Source organism: Pangasianodon hypophthalmus, chromosome 3 (genome assembly GCF_027358585.1).
Source record: "Pangasianodon hypophthalmus isolate fPanHyp1 chromosome 3, fPanHyp1.pri, whole genome shotgun sequence".
NCBI classification, from domain to species: Eukaryota; Metazoa; Chordata; class Actinopteri; order Siluriformes; family Pangasiidae; genus Pangasianodon; species Pangasianodon hypophthalmus.
Genome location: NC_069712.1, coordinates 22,551,437 through 22,574,002, shown reverse-complemented (window position 1 = coordinate 22,574,002; position 22,566 = coordinate 22,551,437). Strand labels below are relative to the sequence as shown.

The 22,566-nt window shown below is 39.5% G+C and overlaps 1 protein-coding gene across 5 annotated transcripts in view; it reads left to right on the top strand.

The window, feature by feature from the left end:
* Positions 1-8,102: 8,102 nt before the first annotated feature.
* pkdcca (protein kinase domain containing, cytoplasmic a) overlaps positions 8,103-22,566 on the top strand; it is a 39,264-nt gene continuing 24,800 nt past the window's right edge. For all 5 annotated transcript variants that reach the window (XM_053232693.1, XM_053232694.1, XM_026934474.3 and 2 more), the window contains exons 1-2: positions 8,103-9,319; positions 19,119-19,241. In XM_053232693.1, coding sequence (XP_053088668.1) covers positions 8,564-9,319; positions 19,119-19,241 — 879 coding nt within the window. In that variant the 5' untranslated portion in view covers positions 8,103-8,563. The remainder of the gene's footprint in view (positions 9,320-19,118; positions 19,242-22,566) is intronic.

Genomic DNA, 22,566 nt, shown 5'->3' with positions numbered 1-22,566 from the left:
CATTTTGCTGAAGATATATAAATATGTTGAGAATCTGTTAATAGACTTGTTCATGTCATTCTGTAAGTGTTTTCCTAACTGTTTGTAGAGTGTCTAAAGCAGACCAAATAAAGTGTTACCAATCATGCTGCATTTCTTTTTAAAAAGTGCTGGACAGACAGCAGCCAGGATTACAGGAAATGAGTTGCAATTTTGGCCATTATAAAAAGCAAGAATCTGTAAACACAAGTCAATGGCTGGACAGAATTGGTGGGGCCGTATGCCTCAATGGCTGTGCTGCAGAGAAAATGTGGGCTATGTGAATGACACACCCCTGACCACAAGCTTCTGGCATAGAGATAAAACTAATAATCAAGTGTGTGGAGAGAATGAGGTGTGTGCTCACCATCCTCACGTTCTTCTGCTGAGGAGCTGGACAGCTCTCCTGTGCCGTTATGTAATATGTTGGAACTATGAGAAAGTAATAAACATTTCTGAAAAAGCTAAGAGTGATTTAAATGCCATCTTGATTACTACTGTCTTGATTGTTGAAAAGACATCTGGAAATGAATAAAGAGTGATTGAGGTTCTGGGATAGTGAACAAAAGTTAGTAAGATCAAAATCTCAACTCTTCAGTGATCAGGTCTGTACTTCAACTGAAGTTAGTCAGTGTAAAAAAGCATCTACCAAATGCATCAATGTAAATATGATTTATGCCACTTAAGGAGGTTATTTTATTTAAGTTACTTCATAGCTAAAATAAAGACAAAACTGCAATTTAGATGATTATAGTTGCAAGATGGAAGCGCAGCATTTTATAATACAACATGAGATCATTCATTCATTTATATGAAGTTTTGCATAGAAAAGACCACAATGTGTTTTAAAGTCTGCTGGCACGTCATGGATTTGGAGGTTTGGAACAGAGGGAAGATGCAGAGTGAAGGAGCATCTTTTCAATTTTCCAGCTCACTAGCAGCAGGAGGTGATGCTGCGTGCAGATACAGTGACCTGAGCAGACCTCTTTCATAAATGCGCCTAATTGCAAACATGCTGAGACAGGAATTCCTTTTCTCCTGGTGTAACTGTATGTGATGTTGCGCTCAGTCTTTGCCATATACAAACAACAGCTTCTTTAGCAATAGGGATAATATGAGTTTAAGTCATTTCTGGCTCAACAGTATGAAACCCTAGAAGTACAATAGATCAGTTGTGTGCCTGTGGCAGATGGATTTCAGGTGATTCGGGGTAGTAATGATGTCCATAATGTTTTAACAGTCAAGCACATAAAGTCAAATTGCTAAACATTATGCCATACTAAAACATTTACTATTTTCCTGTAGTTTGTGTCTTCCACAAGTTTATCAAGCTCAAGCACACACGCACACACAGACAGACTTCCATTGACTGTTACAGTTACTTAATTACCTCAATTACTACTTATCTGAACTATTCATTTGAAGCCATTAAGAGCTGTAGATAGGGGTCTGAGATTTGAATTAATACCTAAAGGGTTTCCTCATTTACATATAACGTGTGTTTGCAAGTAAACCTCAAGCATTATTCAGAACTGAGGCTGAATCACAAGTTTATACCTGTAGACCAGAGAGCAGTAAATTATCAACTTTTAGAAAACATCAAATCAACATGGCTGCCAGAGCATCAGCAGTAAACAAAGTAGCACTTCTTATCTTCACATGAGTTATGCTGTATTTACAAGTATTATGCTTTGGATGTTTTGCTTGTTAAATCTACAAGATTGACAATTCACAGCTAGAAGTGAAGTGACTTGTGGCCAAGTATGGTGACCCATACTAAGAATTTGTGCTCTGCACTTAACCCATCCAAGTGCACACACACACGTACACGGAGCAGTGGGCAGCCTTTTTTTGCTGCGGCGCCCGGGGAGCAGTTGGGGGTTCGGTGCCTTGCTCAAGGGTCTCACCTCAGTCGTGGTATTGAGGGTGGGAGAGAGCGCTGGTCATTCTCTCCCCCCCACCTACAATCCCTGCCGGACCTGAGACTCGAACCCACAAGTCCGACTCTCTATCCATTAGGCCACGACTACCTGCCTACCTTAGCTGCCTACTTTGTTGCTAACAAAAGACAAACATGGAGGAGACCATGTTTTTTCCCACTTTGTAACTCAAATGCAAGGAGGTTGAAAATGACCTCAATCTGAACTCCCACTTCTGAGGTAAGTAGAATGCAGCATTATTCCAGGTCTTGTTCATCACTCATACCTTCTGTAATTAGCTTAAACTATTCCTTGCATGCACCTCTCTAAAGTTGTTAGACGCTTTAAATTTTTTTTTTTTTTGCTTTTTTACCTGATGTCACACAACCATGTGAAAAGACCATCTGCGTCATGATTGATTTAATCACTGGTGAGGGGGTCACCTACAGTTATTTGCAGTTATTTCTTGGTCAGTAGAAGCTATATAGAGGAGACTATTTTGGTTATTTTCACAGCTCAAATTAATTCTTGGGGAACTGATCATGACTTCACAAAGCTTGTTGAGTTTGTGTCCTCAACAAAACTGTTGTGTTTGTCCCCTCAACAAGTCTTTGGCTGTTCTGTAACACAGACTGTGTTGTCTCTCTCATGTCTGTCACATGCTCTGCATGTGTTTAAATGTGAGGTAATGGAGTACAGAAGAGAAGTTAAAAATTTACAGCTCACTGAAGCGTTATAACTGGTGCCACTTTAATAAATGTCAGCGTTTATTAGTTTCTTTGAGTTAACAAACCTTATTTGATCATATACAGTCGTAATGCATTTTAAAAATCTGACGCTCCAATACAGACGATTTACATTATACACTATATTTACTTACTCATAGTGAGAAAGTATGGAAATTAAGTTCCAGGCTCCACTGAATGAATGATGTCCCGGCCAGTGTGAAATAAATGAATGAATCATAGTCAGTGTGAATTAAAAAGCTTTAACTTCACAATAAATAAATATTACAACTCAGTTTATGGAATGATTCATTTTCCTTGTGAGGTGCTGAATTTTGGTTGATATTAAATGTGTTTGAAGGAGTTGTACTCCACAGTGAATGCCAAAGCATACTTCTGGGTTCTTATGTGCCACATTCAGGAAAACAAAAATAAACCTATTGAAAACTATGAAAGGGAAGCAAAAAAACAAATGTAAAAACTTTTTAAAAGCTGTTCAGAAACCACAGCCACATGTGCAGCAGCTCTGCAAGAAGTTACGTACAAAGACAAATAAATCAGTTGCCATTGAACTACCTTGGTAGAAACATGAAAAAAAAATCTCTAAAATACCTACTTTTAAATCCTTATTGTTTTCTCCGGTTTCTCAGTTATAGCCTACTAGTAAACCTCTCACCACTACCTGACCTCTAAATCTATACATTTACAAGGCCTGATTTTCAGTGATCTCCCACTAGTCTAGGGTAGATGAGTGTGTGAGAGTCTGATAGACCAGCACAGAGATTTGCTTTGAGAGCATAGGAATGAATAAGACCCATTTCCTTTTCTTGCTTCCCTCGCATCTTAGTTCTGCCCTCATGCGTAAAGGTTACAGGATATGACTGAAGAAGAACTGACGTCAAATGTATTTGCCAAATGAGACATCTTTCAGAAGTCAGGGAAGTGTCACTTTAAAACATCACTGAACATAGCTCTTTTGCACATATATATTTTAGCATATACATGATTGTACTCTCTACTTTATCATTTTTCTTGTACGAGCATACCCTTTTTTCTTTGAAATTCAAACTCACTTTGATTAACTTTTAATCTTATGTTTTTATTTGTACCCATTGTTTTAATTTGTGGTTTGTTATGTTATCATTTATTGCACTTTGTGTTCTTTGTGTGGGTGGGAATTAATAAAATTATAATATCCTTATTAATAGTGGGCAAAGGGTGAAGGACCTTGGACTGAGTAAGCTATGGGGCATCAATCTGAATATGTGGAAGCGCACTCTAATTCATGCATTCTTGACTCCTGATTTCTATGTTATTCAGGCTGAGAATTGGAATTTAGCTAAATAGTAATTAGAGGGGGCTCTAATTTACTAGAACAAGGACACATAGATGCTTCATTATTTTTATGTTAAGATAATAAAAACAACAAATACAAAATTGACAATTGTGATTAAAAAAAGTGTAAAATGAAAATCTTGGATCAAAGACTATAAAATGTACTTTCATTTTCATTTTATACATACAATTTTTTAAAGTAATAATTCATTGTGTAATCTCACAAACATGCAGATATGTTATGCTGGAAAACAAATCATCATAAATAGTGTTCCTTAAAAGTGACACTTTACGGTCGGTTTAAAGTACTTTAAAGTGACATCTCATTTGCAAATGTGTTTTTAAGTCCATTCCTTTGTCCTTGCCCCCTTTCCTTGCATCCTCAAAGGGAGGAGCTAAGGAGTAAGGAAGGACGGAAAGAATGTAAGCGAGGACAATTAATGAAGTAAGAAGCATCTCCTATCTCCCTACTATTACTTGAGATCATGCATGTGCCAAGCTGTGAATATAAGACATGGTACACTGAAAAAAAATAAAAATAAAAAAATAAAATTAATGGAGTATTTTTTATTAAGGGCAGAATTTCCACTTAAGTACAATATGTAGCTTTTACATATTTATATAATGTCAACATTACCACAGTAAATTGTTTGTTTACTTAAGTGGAAATCCTGCCCTTAATTTAAATATGTTGATACATTAATTTTTTTTCAGTGTATTAATTAAACTTCTTTCATAGTTCTTTGTTTAATGTTTTCTAATCACATGGCATTACTCTGTTATTTCTTAAAGAGAGAGAGAGAGAGAGAGAGAGAGAGAATGTAATAAAAGTTTTCACAAATTTTCTAGAGAAACAGGGCAAGGTACAACCAGTAATATCCAAATGACTGATGTAGGCTAAGAGTTGTTGTCAAAAAGTGACATTGTGCTTTTAAATGACTCTGTGTTTTATGCATGTTTCTGCACTTGTTTAAATGCTGTACATAGTGATGCATTGTGCACACTTTTGTTTAAATGCTAAATGCTTGTTTAACTGTTTAGGTTAGCATGTGCACAACACCATTATAAACCTGAACCTTGATTCAGCTCCTTATTAAACCTAGTTGAGTTAGGTGTAATGGAGAAGGTGGTCTATGATACGGATCATTGGGACACGGTGTCCCAGACTGGCACTCTGGAGACGCACCTAATATTGAACAACTAACTACAACTCAATTTCAAGTAAAGGTGTAGATAAATTAAAAAAAGGTACACATATGCAGTTAGATGTGCAAAGTCCAGTAAAACCTGTAGTCACCTTGTGTACTTGTAGCTTGCTGATTGACATGGCTTCAGTCCCTGCCTCTGGCTGAGGCGCATTCTTACAGTAATGAAGTGAACCCCCTGCGGTCCTAATGAATGTGTACAGAGTGGTTACCCACGGTGTCTAATTAACGCCCACTGAGTAAAGAATGTAAAAGGATTAACCCCCCCAACACACACACCCCCTCACACACACCCAAACCCCCCCCCCCCCCCCCCCCCCCCCCCCCCCCCCCCCCACACACACACACACACACACACACACACACACACACACACAAATACACCCCCCCTCCTCCTCCCCCCAGGCCAGAGTGGTTTGGCCAAAACACAAAGGCATGGACTGAGTCACTCTGTAGATCCTCAGTCCCACAATCCTCCAGTCTCTCCCACAAATGAATTCACATGTTAAACGCCTGGGTTTGCTTGTAAATGGCGACCTGAGGCTCTGCGCACAGTTTTCAGAGCGCACAGGTTGATTTCATTGTTGTCGCTGAAGCAGTCCTCCTTCTTTAAACGGGATTAATGCATCTTAGGTTTCCTGTGGTGTGTTCACTGTCCGCCCTGAGCTCAACAATGCTAATGGAGGACATCGGAAATATTAACCGGGATGTAGACCGATAATTATCACCCAATAGCTCCCTTTTTATTTACCTTCTAATTATAAGTGGGCGTGGCGTGTTGCCTAAGCGACCGCATGACTTAATCCGACTAGAATAGAAAAACAGTGTAAAATAATGCGGAAGTCTTTTAATCTAAGTGGCATTAGTGCTATTAAATAGTGGTTTGCTGCTAACTTCATGGTGCAGGGTGTAATGCTGAAAAACTAACACCGAGAAGTTTTAAAGTGAGTCTGAGAATGAAATGCCTATTCTAGATTAATACTAAAGACTTATAATAAAATAATAGAGAATTATAATAATAAAAACTGCTCTAGTAGACACCTTTCTCAGACACCTTTTACCACCATCTGCTGCCAGATAATCTAGATTTTAATAGACTAAAATCTACAGATTATTTTTATGCTGTGATTAATCTGGCATGATTAGTTCTACGATAGATGTTACTCGTAGCTGTATGGCACAGAAGGAAGCTCCTGATTACAGCTCCCTTGGAGCTCTATTCTAATGCGAGCTGATAACACTGCATCATTATCATGCACATCATCCCATTAGCAAAACTAACATTCTCACACAGGGGGGATCCCATTTATTTATAAAAGAAGGTTTAAGGACAGAAGTTAGTGTTATTGTTATTAAATGACTATTATTATTATTATTATTATTATTATTATTATGTCCAGAAGATGGAGCTAAACCCCTCACCCTTCTTTCTATGGGCTAGGCTTTTATAAAAATAAATAAATAAAAACAAATAAATAAATATTTATTAATATTATTTATAAATATTTATAAAATAAATATAAATACATTATCATTATTATTATCATTGTTATTATTATTATTATTATTATTATTATTAATTATAATAATAATAATAATAATAATAATAATAAATTGCCCTTTAATTGATCAGTAGGATATATAGGTCTTGAATACCCTATACATTTAGCCTAAATATAAAATTATATCAGAGGCTGGTGGGAAGGACACATGTTACCGTTACCGTTATAATATAATATAATATAATAAATATATATAATATAATATAATATATAAAATAAATGGCTATGATATGTTCAGAAGAGTGTTGCTAGAAGCGTGTGTAAACCCATAAGTGCATGACAAATTGAGAGCAACAGACATTTCAAATTTCTCAATTGGCGAATTTTCCGCGTCTCGTCTGAACTGCCATCAGTTATGTGAGTGATGTTAATGAGTGTTATAAATAATAGCAAGGCCATGTGCCACCCCGCTGACCGGCGGCCGCTGTGCTCCGTTTTCCTCCTCGCTGCTTTGGGTAATTAGTCGCTAACAGCGCGGTAATGCGGGCTGATGGATGGCCGCGTCACTGGCCTTCAGCGCAAACTCCGCTATTACTGCGCCTCTCTACCTGCTCATTAGCACGCGCTCAGGCACCATGCGGCCCTGCGACTGTCAGAGGCAATGTGCACTTACCCAGGCATCTATCTATCTATCTATCTATCTATCTATCTATCCTGTTATAAACAGTATTTTGGATATTGGGCATCTGAGTTAAATAAAGCCGAAGTGCCATTATTTCATTATTTCTCTCTCTCTCTCTCTCTCTCTCTCCCTCTCTCTCTCGCTGCCCCCCTGCCTTGTGTCTGTTTTTAATTTAGACTTTCACTTCTCCGACCCCAGAGACATAATTATACACATTTTTCCCCCCCTTTTCTTTCCAAACGGCAAAAGGGCTCACAAAACTTCAGTCCAAACGGAATGGACTATTAATTTAGAATAGCAGCCGAAAGTCTAATGCAGTCCAAGGATCAGTCGGGAAAAAAAATGCCTTTGGGGAGCTGGGTATATATCACAGGTCAATCACAGTGATTGCTTTAATAGAGCAATTCAGATATGCTATTAAAATGCTATCAGAAACCATTATTCTGAACCTGGACTACGTGTAAAAGTGGAAATGCATCAGAATGTGAAAATGTATAATGTGAAATCATCTCTCAGTTAATGCATAAAGCAAAGTAGCCTAGCAGTGTGTGGTAGCCTATGACTGACCACCTTCATTTACTGATAGAAAGATACAGGGTGTGTGTGTGTGTGTGTGTGTGTTGGTGCCACTTGGTTAATACCAGAGCCTGTTTTAGAAATCTGTAGATCCGCCCCTCGCTCTGGTCGCTGCTTCGCTGGAAGGTAGAAATGCACACTGGGAATCGTAGTCCTGCGCCGTTACTATCTATAAATGGTCTATTGGCATGCGAACTGCGGACGAAACTACAGCATTCAGCGCGCGCCGGAGTCAGCTGTCAGTCACGCTGACGTCATGTGTGTTTGAGTCGCACCTCGGCGCGCAGGCTTGCTGTAGCGGGACGGACCCATGAGGGGAGACCCTCGATGCCGAGGGGTCTCGAAGTGTCACTGCGATCAGTCCTAAAATGGGGTGGATCTTAAATCATAACTGCGAGATGAAGACGTGAGAGCGTATATAGCCTGCGCACTGTATCATCCAGAGAGCGAATCCAGAGAGCCGCGTCTTAGTGGGGTTTTTCTTTCCCCCTTTCACATCTACACCATTGAGCACCGAGCTGTGAGGCTGCCTCGGGCTGCGAGGCTGCTCGGCGGAGGCAAGCCGAGCTATCTGCTGCTCGTCATAATCATCACGAACAAGATGAAGCGGCGGAAAACCGTGCTGGCGGCGGCGTTTTGCTTCTCCTTTTGTCTCGGCACGCTCATGAACGTGCTCTTCGTGCCCGGCTTCGAGCCCCAGCACAGCCGCGACGCGGCGCGCCAGCGCTCCTTCACAGAAACGCATTCATCTCGGCTTCACATCAGCGAGCACTTTGAGCCTGGAACCGCATCGGCTCCGGAGTCCAGCAGCAGCACCACCACCAGCACCACCAGCACCAGCACCACTGCTACCACCAGCACCACTGCGGCGCTCAGCGATCTTCGCTTACAGATACGAGGAAGGCTTGGAGAGGTGCTCCGATACCAGACTCGGGTCGAAGACGCCGCCGCACGACCGCTTGAACGCAGGAGGCTGATGGATCTGGAGCGGGCGAGCAGCTGGGATCAGTACAGAGCTGCGGGGAGAAGCGACGGCGATCACGCACGCGGTAACGGGGCCAGGCGGCGGGCTGCTGCAGGCGGGGCAGGCGGGGCAGGCGGGGCGCTCGGCTGCGGGGCTCTGGAGAGAGCCAGCAGTGTGCAGTTTGTGGGCTCGGGCTACACCAAAGCCGTGTACCGAGCAGAGCTGAACACCAGCTTCTCCGTGGCTCTCAAATCCGTGGACCTCAGCGGCCACGACATGGAGAGCTGCGTGAAAAGGTACAGCTCAGCCGAGGACTGTTACCGACTCGCTTCATTCAAGATCATCAAGGAGATGACACTGATGGAGAGACTGCAACATCCCAACATCCTTAAGGTAATCTTCAAATCTAGTTGTTTTTTTTTTGAGCAGTGCAACGAACACAGACTAGTAGTGACCTCATATATAAATAATAACTCATATATAAATAATAACTCAAATAAAGCAAATAAAGAACTAAATAACTCCAGTAACCTAAGCTCAGTGAAGTCTAATGAAATATTTTTTCTTCAACTTTAAAACCACTTTAAAATCACTACCATCCCCATTAAAAAAAAAAAAAAAATTTAAAGACTAGCAGTTAGTTTCTAATAAAATAAACAAGTTATTATTTGCGTGAATTGCGTCATAAATCGCTTTGTTTTCAGCTCTTTTGCTGAGTAAGCACTGGAGGTGTGAATGTTCACGCGCGGAGTGTGAAGATGAGCACACAGGTTTATTCTAACACTTCAGCTAAGTGTGTGTATTCAGCTCCTGTGGATAATACACACTGCCATTTGTGTATTTAATACTGTTAATAACAGAGCTGTAGGTGAAGCTGCTTTAGCTGAAATGGTTCTTTAATTGGAGAAACTCAGGCCTTTTAAACAACAAGAAAATGAGTTCTTCAGTCAAGTCTGTTTTCTCGACTTAAATAAATTAAATAGATAAAAAAGATCAGGAGTAAATGAATGAGTCCTGGTTACTGGATAAAGGTGGATAAATCACGTGAACACTACAGGGTTTAGTAGTTGAGGGATTGATGATGTGATATTGGTTATCTTGACCAATTATAGCTAGATCCGATCACATATTCTACACACACACGCCTGAAAATGAGTAGCCTACGCAATCAAATATTTCATGATTTTTTTTTTTTTTTAAGATTATAGTGTTATTGAAGGCCAATATCAGCCATCTCTAATAACTGGAATAACTGCTTTGGCTACAGATCGTTGAGCTGCTGGTCTGGAGTGGTTTGTTCCTCGCCTTATCCATGGCTGTGTTTTGGATACTGGTTTGGTTTTGAGTCGGTGAGGCGTTTCGTGTCTCTGTAAAAAGTGTGTGTGTGAGTGTGTGTGTGTGTGTGACGCATGCGCTAAAACCTGGGCTGAATTAAAACCTACAGGCGTTATTTCTACTCAGATAAATGAATGCAACACTGCAGGAGTTTGAGGGATTTCTTTTTCCTGAAGGTGCACACACAGTCTACATCAGCTGCTCCTTATCGCTTCAGCACGAGCCCCACAGAGCAGGAAATCCCCAGACAAAAGAATGTCCATCTAAATTAAAATCCCAAAAGCACAGCGCTGATGAGATGAGAGCAGAAACACGCATGACACCCCGCAGCACTCCGAAATAAGCTGCTCTCTCAAAGGGTTTGCGTTTTAGACTGCATGAGGAGCTGCATGTAAATCATATAAACCTAGGATTGCTCCAGCTTCAGCACTGCAGAAATTAAATTAGACATTTTCAGACATTCTGTTTGTATGCATTTGATTTTTCCATCAAATCAATTTAGATTCATTGATGTAGGTCATGAAGAGTTTTACTTTCTCTCTTTCTCTCTCTCTCTCTCTGTATATATATATACAGAGAGAGAGAGAGAGAAAGAGAGAGGCATATATATATATATATATATATATATATATATATATATATATATGATGTAAATGGTTCTATTTTGCATTCTGTTCCAATTTGATACAATTTAATTTTCATGACAAATTATATTATTGACAACAACTTGAGTGAAAAGTAGAATCTTTGAAATATTTACATGAATTTGTGTGCACTCGAGACGGCATGGACTCTACAAATTTGTGCAAAACCTTATGATCCATTTTAGATCAAATCCATCAGAGTGTCATCTGAACACATGCGTCAGTAGAAGAGATTAGACGTGAGGAAAATCTGACCTTTTGTACAAAGCAGTTAACATGGTCAGTATCACAAATTTGCTTACATTTAAATAGGGAGCTACAAATAGTGCAGAATCTTAAATATTAAATATTGAAGATATTACACATGTACTTTGTTTGACATATTTCGAAATTCTAAAACCTTCTGTTTATTTCCAATTTTAAATGAAAAAAAAAATGTAATCAAAAACGATGAATGTCATAGTCTATGAGATCTATTTCTAAAAGAAGTTTGGTGAGTCATATTGGCTGTGATATCTAATGTACACTGAACAGCTTTTCTGAGCACATTTTCTGTTTATCATTACAGCCAAAATGCCTGGTACTGACTGAACACGTTAAATGTTGAATTTCCTTTTACAGTCTTGAATTAGCACCTAGTGTAGAATTAACACCTACAGTGTAGAATTAACACCTCTGCTAGTTGAGTCAACACCTACAGTGCTGAATTGACACTTCTGTTAAGTAAATTAACTCTCACTGTTATATGCTTTAAGGCTGAAATAAACCCTGGAATTTTGAATTCAGCTGGATTTTGCTGCGTGTTGGTAGAAGTTTTTTTTTTTTTTTTAGGCAATCACACAAAAATCTGTTTTGTAAACAAGGTTTGGTGCTTATTAGTTATAGTCTTAAGCTCTGTTTGTGCCAAAGCCTGTATGCCCTTCCTCTAATTTGTTTTCAGTGGATGTGTACTGTTTATAATTTTACACTTCTTTTGTAATGTAAGGTTTTTGTTTGAATCAATAATGATTACATGGATAAGACATGCTTAGCTGAAACTTCTAGACCATTAGTCACACTTTCTTTGTTTCCTTTTTTTTTCCAAGAGATGGAAAAAAATCAACTGTAACTCTTTTGTAACTCAACTGTAAGTCTTTTGTTCCTGGCTGTTTGTAATACGCGATGTGTTTTTAAAATTGTATTTTATTCATTAGATTATAACTGAGATTGTAAAACATTTTTGTTGCTGCAGAAATGCTTATACGTTTGTTTGTTTTGTTTGGAAATAGTCCTTATGTCTCTCTTAATCACGCACTGACACAAACAAAATGGCAGAAATATTACAAATGATTGACTAGCATGCAGGGACGCATCTAAGGAATAAATAGTTAAGATGTAACTTCAGTGAGCACGCATTCCGATTGAAGTGCCACGTCTTTGGGCTGCAACCGTGTGCTTCCAAGCAGAGCAGAGCCTGTGGCTGCTGACACATCAACTAAATACACCAGCAATATTTTGCGAATAATACTTTTAAAATTATAAGCAGGATTTAAGTGTGATACCTCCATAATATAAGCATTAAAATTAAAGTATTATCATCTACATTAAGCATTAAAATACAGTACTGGATTTATGCTGCCTGAGCTAAAGCCTCACCAAACTAAGGCTCCAAGTGTTGCTTTTTGTTTTCTTTGGCAGGAGCATGTTAGACAGAATTGTGCAGTCCGAAAGGTCAGAGGTGAGATCTGATATGATGGCTTGATTAAAACCAGGCTGGGGTTCAGTAGGAGTGCACGTAGCATGGTTCTGAACTAAACCGGACCTCGTCTTTCTCTGTAATCGGTAGAACAGAGTGTAGTGATGTCTGTGGTTAACATCTCTAATGCACATCCAGAAGTGAAGTGTCTATAAGTTTTCTGTTTCTGATGGAATTGTACACCTGATGTATAAATAGGTGTATGTGATACTGGCAGAACTATGTGAGTGTGGCGTGGGTTGCATACGGGGGTGGGGGGTTAGTAGTCGGGGGTGATTATGCCTCAGGCAGAGCTGAGTGACTCTCGTGCCCTCTGCCATGTTTGCGTGAGTGTGAACAAGACGGATCGGTGGAGATCAGAGATGGAGATAATGCCAGAGGCAGCCTGAGTGTGCTCAGAGAAACTTTGTGTGTGTAGGGTTGAGTGCATGTTGGAGTGCAAAAGATGAATGAACATCATTGGTGAATGTGTGTGTTACCTGTCTGTGCGTGTGTGTGTATGTGTATGTGTGTGTATGCAGGATAATGGGTTGAGGTGTTTCTACTTCACTTCTTGGTGGACTGATCAGGAGTTTTGTACTGGAAATATATTTACATTTTTATATCAGATTATATCTATGTTATTTCCTCTGTGAAGTATACATGCATGCACACACACACACACCTACCCACACACACACACCTACCCACTCACTGAGAGACAGATAATCATTAAGCAGCAGCTAGTGTTAATGTGAAAGCTAGATGTCTTGTACACAGAGACCCCCAGGGTTGTTTTCTGCAGGGAGAAGGACGTGAGAGGGGCCAAGGCCTGAGCCTGAGCCCTTTCTGTAATTAAACATGGGTTAACACTTTAACCTCCCACTTCCACAGGAAGGAAGTTTAAAAAAAGAGAACAGCCTCAAAAATACCAGATGTACTCTGAGTTTTATGTACTATATATATATATATATACACACACACACACACACACACATATGTATATATATATATATATATATATATATATATATATATATATATATATATATATATATATATATATATATATATATATATACACACACACACTGGAATATATATATATCACAATATTTTAATAATAAATAATAACATAATTCACAGTTACATTAAAATATAATGGTGCTAATAATAATAATAATAATAATAATAATAATAATAATAATGTACTAATATAAAGGTACTTCACAGAGGAAAGCTTTCAGTATAAAATGATACATGCATTCCTGCAGTCAAGGAAATTGACTGAAATTATTAACTGCTGTATATATCAGTAAAGTAACATTTCTTTATTTTGCTCTAATAAAGGTTTTCCTGCCAGAAAAGAATTAGAATATATTTTCATATTATACTGATGCCAAAACTGAAAACTCTGGCCACTTGATTGTACAGAATTAAATTAAGCCCGTAAGGTAGAAACACATAGCCTATCTAAAAAGAAATTATAGTCATTATTTCAATGATATTAATGTTAAAACTCTGAATAGAAATTGAATGTTGCACAACGTTGGCACCCATGAAAGAAGTAAAGCAACCCCACTGATAAATCTCAGTTTAAACCCTTTAATCAGATGAACAGTTTAATCAGATGTAAACTTGCTTTTTTTTTTTTTTTTTTAAAAAACATTAACTAAAAACTACTTTCTTAAAAAAAGCTTGGAATTTATTTCTTAACATATTTTGCTCCTAAGCCTTTTCCTTCACATAACAGATCAAATAGGATTTATTTCTTAGATCTGATTGTGTACACTGAGTGGCCATACTGCACATTAGTATTTCACTGTGGATTATATTTTACACACGTTACTTTTTGTCACCAAGTACTGTATGCTTAATAATAATAATAATAATAATAATAATAATAATACATTTACGGCATTTGGTGGTCACCCTTATCCAGAGCGATTTACAAAAGTGCTTTGAAGTCTATCAAAAATACATTCTACTGGCTCGCTAGGTCACAAGCTAGGAATACAATCAGTCCAAACACGCTGTTGGGGAGGTAAGAGACAAGCGCTCAGACAAAACTTTTTTTTTAGTGCTAATTTAAGTACTTTAGGAAGAGGTAAGTCTTTAGACGTCGTTTGAAGACTGCCAGTGACTCAGCTGTTCGGACATCTAGGAGAAGTTCATTCCACCACCTTGGTGCCAGAACAGAGAAGAGTAATAATAATAATAATAATAATAATAAAACCCACAAAAAAAAAAAAAAAAAAAAAATCAAATAATAATAAAAACCCTCAAAAAAAAAAAACTCAGGTGAAATTTGAAACTGATATGTATGTCCAGAAATCTGTTTGTAATTTTTGTAACATTTATTTAACTATTTATTTATTTTTTTATTTGATTTTGGATGTTAGAATTATTTTTCCCACTGAAATTTCTACACCATAAATCATATTTAAGTTGCCAGTCTGAACATCGACAAATCTACTGACTTATAACTGCAAAAGGTCCTTAAAGTTACAATAAGCATTCCATGATAAGCAAAGATGCACTGACTACGGCACTGTCAACGACTGAACCTCCTGGAATTCCCGAATGAAAGTGCTTACTCAACAAGAGCTCTCCTCAGGACGGGCCTGAATTCCTTTGAGGCGTTATGGTCCTGTCCTGCACTGTGTCTCTGCTCCACGCTGTTTGTTTGAGCAGACTTTCTGGCTACAGAGGCAGCTTGAGGAGAAAGTTGATTTCTATCTCACACTTTCCTACACTCTTTCTGCTGCACACAAACTCTTAAAGATCTTTATTATTTTAAGTGGTTCAGTTCACAGCTCCAGATTCCAAAAAGGAGGGAGGGGGGTTTTGTGCAAATATTTATAGGTAAAGAGATTTCATTTAGATGCTGTCATCATGATGGCGTTAGCTTTGCTGGATTTTATTAAGTGGCGTTTGTTAAGGATTTGTCCTTACGGAGGTTCGTACTATTAGAAAATCTTGCTGAATCCAGATATAAAGGGGAGGCAGCGGGAAAGCATGATGTGTTTATGCTCATATTTAATACGTTTGCAAGCACTTGCATCCTTCAGCAAATAAGTTTTAATGATTTTTTTAATTTCTCTATTAAAAGCACAGTAAGTCAGTGATATGTAAAGTTTAGTTTTCCAGTGAGGGAGAACTGACTCAGAGGTTTTTCCAGCAGCGCTCCATCCAAATTCTGATGAAAATAGGGCACTAAATTATACCCTCACACCCACCCTTTCACATACTCACTCTCTCACACACATGACACACACACTTAACGCAGGCTTGAATCTCATCCCAGCTATAATTCACCACCCACATGGGTCGTGTGATTAGGATCACGTTCACGTCTCTGAGCCCCTCTTGTTCTATTGGACAGTTGCTCGTTCAGTGACCCAGAGCCGTACACACTTGGCTAACATGGGCCTGTCCCATTACACAAACATCACCATCCCTGTGGCCGTTTTGATGCGCTGCCAGGGTGCCCTCGTTAAAAGACTGTGGCAGAGGCAGACGTGTCCGTGTTTGCACGTGCACTGAGCCTGTCAGGCGAAGTGTGTATTTACAAATTAATAACACTTCATACAGAAATGCTTTTGTACAGGCCCTGGAGCGTTGGCGTACAGTCTGGGTTGGTACAGTTGGCAGTTGGATAGATAGATGCTTGGCTTCTCTCATTTGCTTTACATGAAGTGAGCTTCTTGTGCACTCTGTACTGTCCATGGTTTTTAGCATTAGCACCTGTACTAAGGATGAATGCGTGTACTGTATTGATCATACAGCAACAAGACATTTTCTGGCTGTGCACTGTGGAAAGTGAGATACAGAAGACTGGAAAAAACTACAAAGTTGATTTAACATGTCACAACTTTTGCCCATTCTGTTAAATGTGGAAATGTCATAACACGTACAATGATTGCAGGTGTTTTTCCAACCTAGTGTCACACAAAATTTACAGGAAGTTTAACAAGTGTGAGCGTGATTGTGTTTGATTTCTCACAAATCCGCTTGTAAGAAAAGCGCCAAGCACTAACCCTACATATTTATAACTTTTCCTACCATGGATTTCCTATGCATTTGCAATTGTAAGATGTTGCTTTTGCTCCCAACTTCCTAATGCATTATGGATAAAAAGAAATCTTGCTTTTGGACCGGGAAACAGGCAACACTTTGACACTTGCATATGTTTGACACTTGTTTACATCAAGTCCTGGAAAGACCTAAAACATTAATGCATTATTTTAAACATACAGAACAGAAATAAAGGCCATTTGCTTTTGCATTTTCTTTCCATTTAATGCTGGTGATTTTATCCTAACAGCTAACAGTGCAAATTGGATTAGACCCGTGACGAGGCCTTGTGTTTCTTTTAGGAGTTTCTGGACCACAAATGTAAATTAGTTTAAAACCAAGACATAGCTTTAGTGTGCATGAGTCATTTTGTGTCTTGCGTGCTCATGACAGTTTCCCTAGAGTGTTGCGTGTACCAGATGGAAACAAAAAAAAAATGGATTAGAGGAATATTCTCTTGCAATCTTTTCACAGAGCAACAAATATATTGTAAGAGGATCTTTAAAATTGTCATAATGAAGCTTTCTTGCATTTTAATTCAGTGTTGTGAAAAAACACAGACACAGAGCAGGACTGGAGAAATGCAATGACACTCATAGTAAACAGACCGGACAGGCAGGTTGACCTTTGACCTGAGTTCAGACAAAATGGCACCATGTGGTCGAGCAAACAACCACAGCTCCTCCATGTTATCTTCCTTACACAACACTGTGGAGTCCCAGCAGCCGAGGAGTCTGCCATACACACACACACACACACACACACACACACACACACGCATGCACGCACACACGCATGCACTCATGCGCACACACACACACACACACACACTGCTTAGATGAAGCATGTTGATAATAGACAGAAAGTGTCTAATCACAAATAGAGTCCTGGCTTCTGGTTCTGCATCTGCCACCAGCCTGTTAGCAGCAGTGGTCTGACATCAGATCAGACTCATTCCATATTTATTTCAGCACTTTCCAGCACTTTTTTTTTTATCATGTCACAACACAACTATGATACTTTATCAGGTCCGGTAAACCGTTAAGCATTGATCAAACATCACATCAAGGCAACAGTGACAATATTTGCAATAGCAGCTAACTCAAAATTTTCAAATGAGCTGAAGATGAAATGAGGGAGAAATTGTGTGCTTCCTCAAGTGCATGCTCTTTCAACACCAGGAGCAGGGTGGTATGACAAGAGCTTTCCACCAGACTCTGCCCAGAGTGCTTTCCTTTCAAGCCACATGGCTGGCACACGCACACACACACACGCCACCTATAACTTTCTCCCAGGCTAAAAATGAGTGTGCCAGGCACGCCCTATCCGTAGCAGTGGATGTCCTTCCAGTGTGTGTTTTTTGTGAACATGTGTGGAAGGATGGCTTTCGCTAAGCAAGACTAAGATACATGGCATTGCCACTGTCATTTTTAGCATCTTCACTATTGTATCAGATGTAAGCGGTGGCAGGAATCGTTCGCGTTTAGAGGAGTGTTACTCCAGGAATAGATGTTATATTCTGTTCGCAGGTGTCAGTACGTATGCAGAATGTTATCCAGCCTGGTGTGAGAGTATAGCACTGTGTATGTGTTCCCTCCTAAAATTAGTCACACACACACACACACACACACACTACCACTACTATTACGCGCACACACATACTGCAGAGGGTTCCCTTTAATAATTCAAGTGTAAGAGAGAACTATATGCTTTAATGGGATTTGATTACAAACCAGGTGAACTTAACTTAGCCGCTAAAAAAAACGAGTGAGGAAGAAGACTGGCTCTGATCTGCTAATAAACATGGTCGGCGTTTTCCCCTTTGTAGCCAGAGACTCTGGTGGTGGTATGGGTCGGTCACATTGCCACAGGTTGTTTTTGCTTCCAGATGAAATTTCATGCTGTTTAAGTTTAACTAGCTTCTTTGGCTCAAATTAGCTAAAGAAAATGTTTCTGTAAGCAAAGCGCCAAATGCAGCGGCATGCATACCTCAGCAGTATGAGGGGAAAAGGACACTTAGTGACTCTGCACTCCCCCAGACCCCACCCCATGCACTCGATTTACACACACTCATATGATCTAGCTTCCTAATTAAATTTCCATACCTAATATTACTGGCTCATTGTACTTCACTCATGCCAGCTGCTGACTCTAAAGCATGGTACTGATTTACTCTTATCTCTAATCTGATATTTCACTCCTCTGGTTTGCCCTCACCAGTCTCACACACACACACACACACACACACACACACACACACAAATCTTCTCTGTCTGAGTCAAAACAGTGAAATTCTACACAGTGCTGTTATCTCACCAGATTGACAGTCTAATATCACTGCTCTCTCTCTCTCTCTCTCTCTCTCTCTCTCTCTCTCTCTCTCTCTCTCACCCTGTGTTCTTTCTATCTCTCTTGCCCACAGCTGTATGGCTACTGCTACCAGGACAGCAATGATATCAAGGACACGGTGACAGCTATCACGGAGCTGGGCAGCCCTCTAGAGATGATCCAGTTGCTGCAGACACCCTGGGAAGAGCGGTTTAGAGTGAGTGTGTTTCTGCGTCTGCACCATATCACACATTCCATCAAGTGTGTGTCTGCTGTAGGAGGAAGAGTGGGAGGGGATTCAGGGAATTGCTCATACTGTACATACTGAACCGCGGCAACCGAACACGCAATCAGACACACTGTGTAGGCAGATGAGGTGCATGCAGACAGATTGATGTGAATTGTCTTAGATTTATATGCAGATGTAACTAAGTGCAGTTGCAGTAAGTTAGCTGTGTAAAGTCGGGTCTGGCTGCGGTGTGAGACGGAGATTCGGTTTCTGTCCTGTGCTTTCTGCTCAGCTCAGTTCAGTTCAGCTCAGTTCTCTGGTAGTGCGGCTGAGATCCAGCATGTGGCATCCTTGTCTACATCCTTTCCCTCCTGACATGTGGCATAGATATCACCCAGCTGACCCTACAGCTTGCCCTCACTACTGCAAGGCAGGAAATTAATTTCCTATTACTTCCTGTGACCAGTGAAGCTCCTGTTGAGGAATTAAGTACTGGCTACAGAGTATAAAATCCCAGCACAGTGCATCTCTCTCTACAGCAATTACTTCTATTTATAAAGCACTATCTGCCATTTAGTTTAGCTCTATATTATAATTTTATAGTGCTATATTATATTGTGTAAATTATAATACATAAAATCCATATTATAATTTTGGGATAAGCTGTTGTAATCAACAATGTGGTGGTGTGATGTAGGCTGACGTGAAGAAGAGTTACTGTTACCAACCAGAAGTTGATTATTTTTCAGCAATAGCATGCTCTGAACAGTTTTAATCCTCTTATACCACAAGATTTTGCCAAAGATTACAATTATATTTATTAAAGAACTACATATCATACTTTCCTATCCTTTTATAGTTACATTTAATGCTGTGGAACATCCAAAAACAAATCGACTTTGCAGCATTGACATTGCAGAATTGTTAAACTGTGTTTTGTGGGTTTTTGACCAATCTTAGAGCTTCCAGTTTTTTTTTTTTAACTATGTCATATCAAGAGTTCATCAGTTTGGTTCATTTGGTTGATCAGTTTGGCACTATTTTTGTCCATGTATAAAGCTGTAGATTCAGATTGACATGCATTTTTACACACACACACACACACACACACACAAACACACACATAACCTGCAGCGGAAGCACACAGCAGGCATTTCAGTGGAGTGCGCCACACTCATCTATGTGTCATCACAGCAGTATATGACTCAGCACAGCAATTCACACTGAATTCAATGTGGCCTCGTCAGCCCCTCAACACTCCGATTGTTTTTCAGGGTCGAGAATGGCTTTGCATTGCCAGTCCTAATGTTTCTCAAATTAAAGGCCCTGAAACTGGACCTCTGCAACACATACTTCGGTATTCTGTAAAGTATATTTGCCAGGTTAACTTTCCTGCTCCATTTCCTGACATCTCAGTAATAGCGACTGAATTTCCAGGAGTCCAAATCATAAAGGCTTTGGGATAAATTTCAATTTTGATTGTAGTGAGTGTGAAAAAAGGCAGCTCTGAATTTATAATTTGTCATGGCCTCTTAAAATCTATTACTCATGTGGAATAAAGTAATCTTTGAGAGGTTTTGAAATTCTTCAACCCACAACCAGGAATTTCAGAAAAGCAAACGCGTGGGCACTGCATTTTTTACTACAGTTTTTCAAAAGTGAAGAGTGACAATCACTTTAGGAAATTCATACTTTTAGCTTGGAATTCAAAAAACAAGCTTATGTATGTGTTACATGCTAACAATAAGATGTAGTTAGTTATTCCTGGCAGAATAAGCACCTAAAAGGTATTATGAATATGAATGTAATAACATATGAGCTGGTCAGTATGATGACATAATAACAATATTGTGATAAATTCTTCTACAATACACTTAATACAGTATAGCTTTATACTGTCAGTTCTTTTAAATCACTGACTGATTCCATTGTTATTCACAGTAACAAATAGAACTATAGTATTATATATTTACATCAAAAGTGTTTTCCTTCCTTATACTAAATACTAAATAGGTTACATAGTCTATTACTGTTGACATGGAATACAAAAATCATTTACACCATAGTTTTACATGTTTTCTAAAAGCATTGTTACTGTTTTGCTGGCACTCTGTTCAGCCATACGTGAGTATTGTATGTAAAAAGAAATGACTCGTGAACAAGATCTTTTTTGTATTACTTATTTGTACTGAGTACCCTATGTTCATTTCACAGACATACAGTAATTGTACAAATTATTCAATATGGCTTTAAATTTACTTCAGCTTTAACAACCTGTTCACACCGAAGTCATTTCTGATTCACTGATTCCGTTATACGACGTGAAGCAGCCTCATTTAAATTTTGCTCCACAATTTCCCATCTTTTCCGGGAAGCACTGTCCAGCCATGTGCACGTTGAACAAAAGAGAACCACCACAGCAAGGCTTTAGGAACATTTGAATTGCATATGAGGAACTAATAGGCTCTGGGGACGATGGCTAAACTGCTGACTACCAAACGGCTCATTTACATCCAGAGCCATTTCCTGTGCGCAATGATGAAGGCTTTCAAAGCGGCTGCACTCGGCCATGGCCCCTACAGAATCAGAGTGAGACACGTGGACTTTTCAATTAAACCTGCTCTGAAAATAAAAATGTGCACACATTGATTTACATTTCTGTGCAGTTACTTTGAGCCAGACTCAAAAGGGAACCCATCCTCACCTGGGTGATAACGGATAGTGCGATTATAAATAAATCTCTTCTGTAACTGTGTACTACATGGGCAAATAGTGCAATTATGCAACCAGTAAATTCATCACAGTTTTCACAAGAAGTCTGGTTTGTTAAACCTATCCACTGTCCACTGATGGAGTCCTGAGTACAAAGCTGCCCCAAAGCCCCCACAGCAATCGCAGTCCCAAGCCATCACAGTACAACTTCCCATATGAGATCCCCAAACCATCTCCATGGCCCCTAAGTGGCACCATCCCCAGCAATCCCAATGATCTTCAGGCCAAAGATCTTCCATGTGGGGCCACCCCCAGCAGCAGTGAGGGCTCTCCAACCAATGAGACCTCCAACCAGAAGTAGGGCATCAGGATGGATCAGGCAGGTCTGGAGAGCAGAAGGGGTCAGGATCACTGATATCTCAGGATCAGCATGTGTAACTCGACAGAGAGAGGGAGAGAGAGGGAGAACAGAGCAGAGTGAGAATAATAAGGCATTATTGTAATGCCTTGCTATCTGGATGTTCCAGTAGATGCATAACCAAACCCCAGTTAGTCCAGAATGCAGCAATGAGAATCCATACTAGAACCAGAAGATATGACC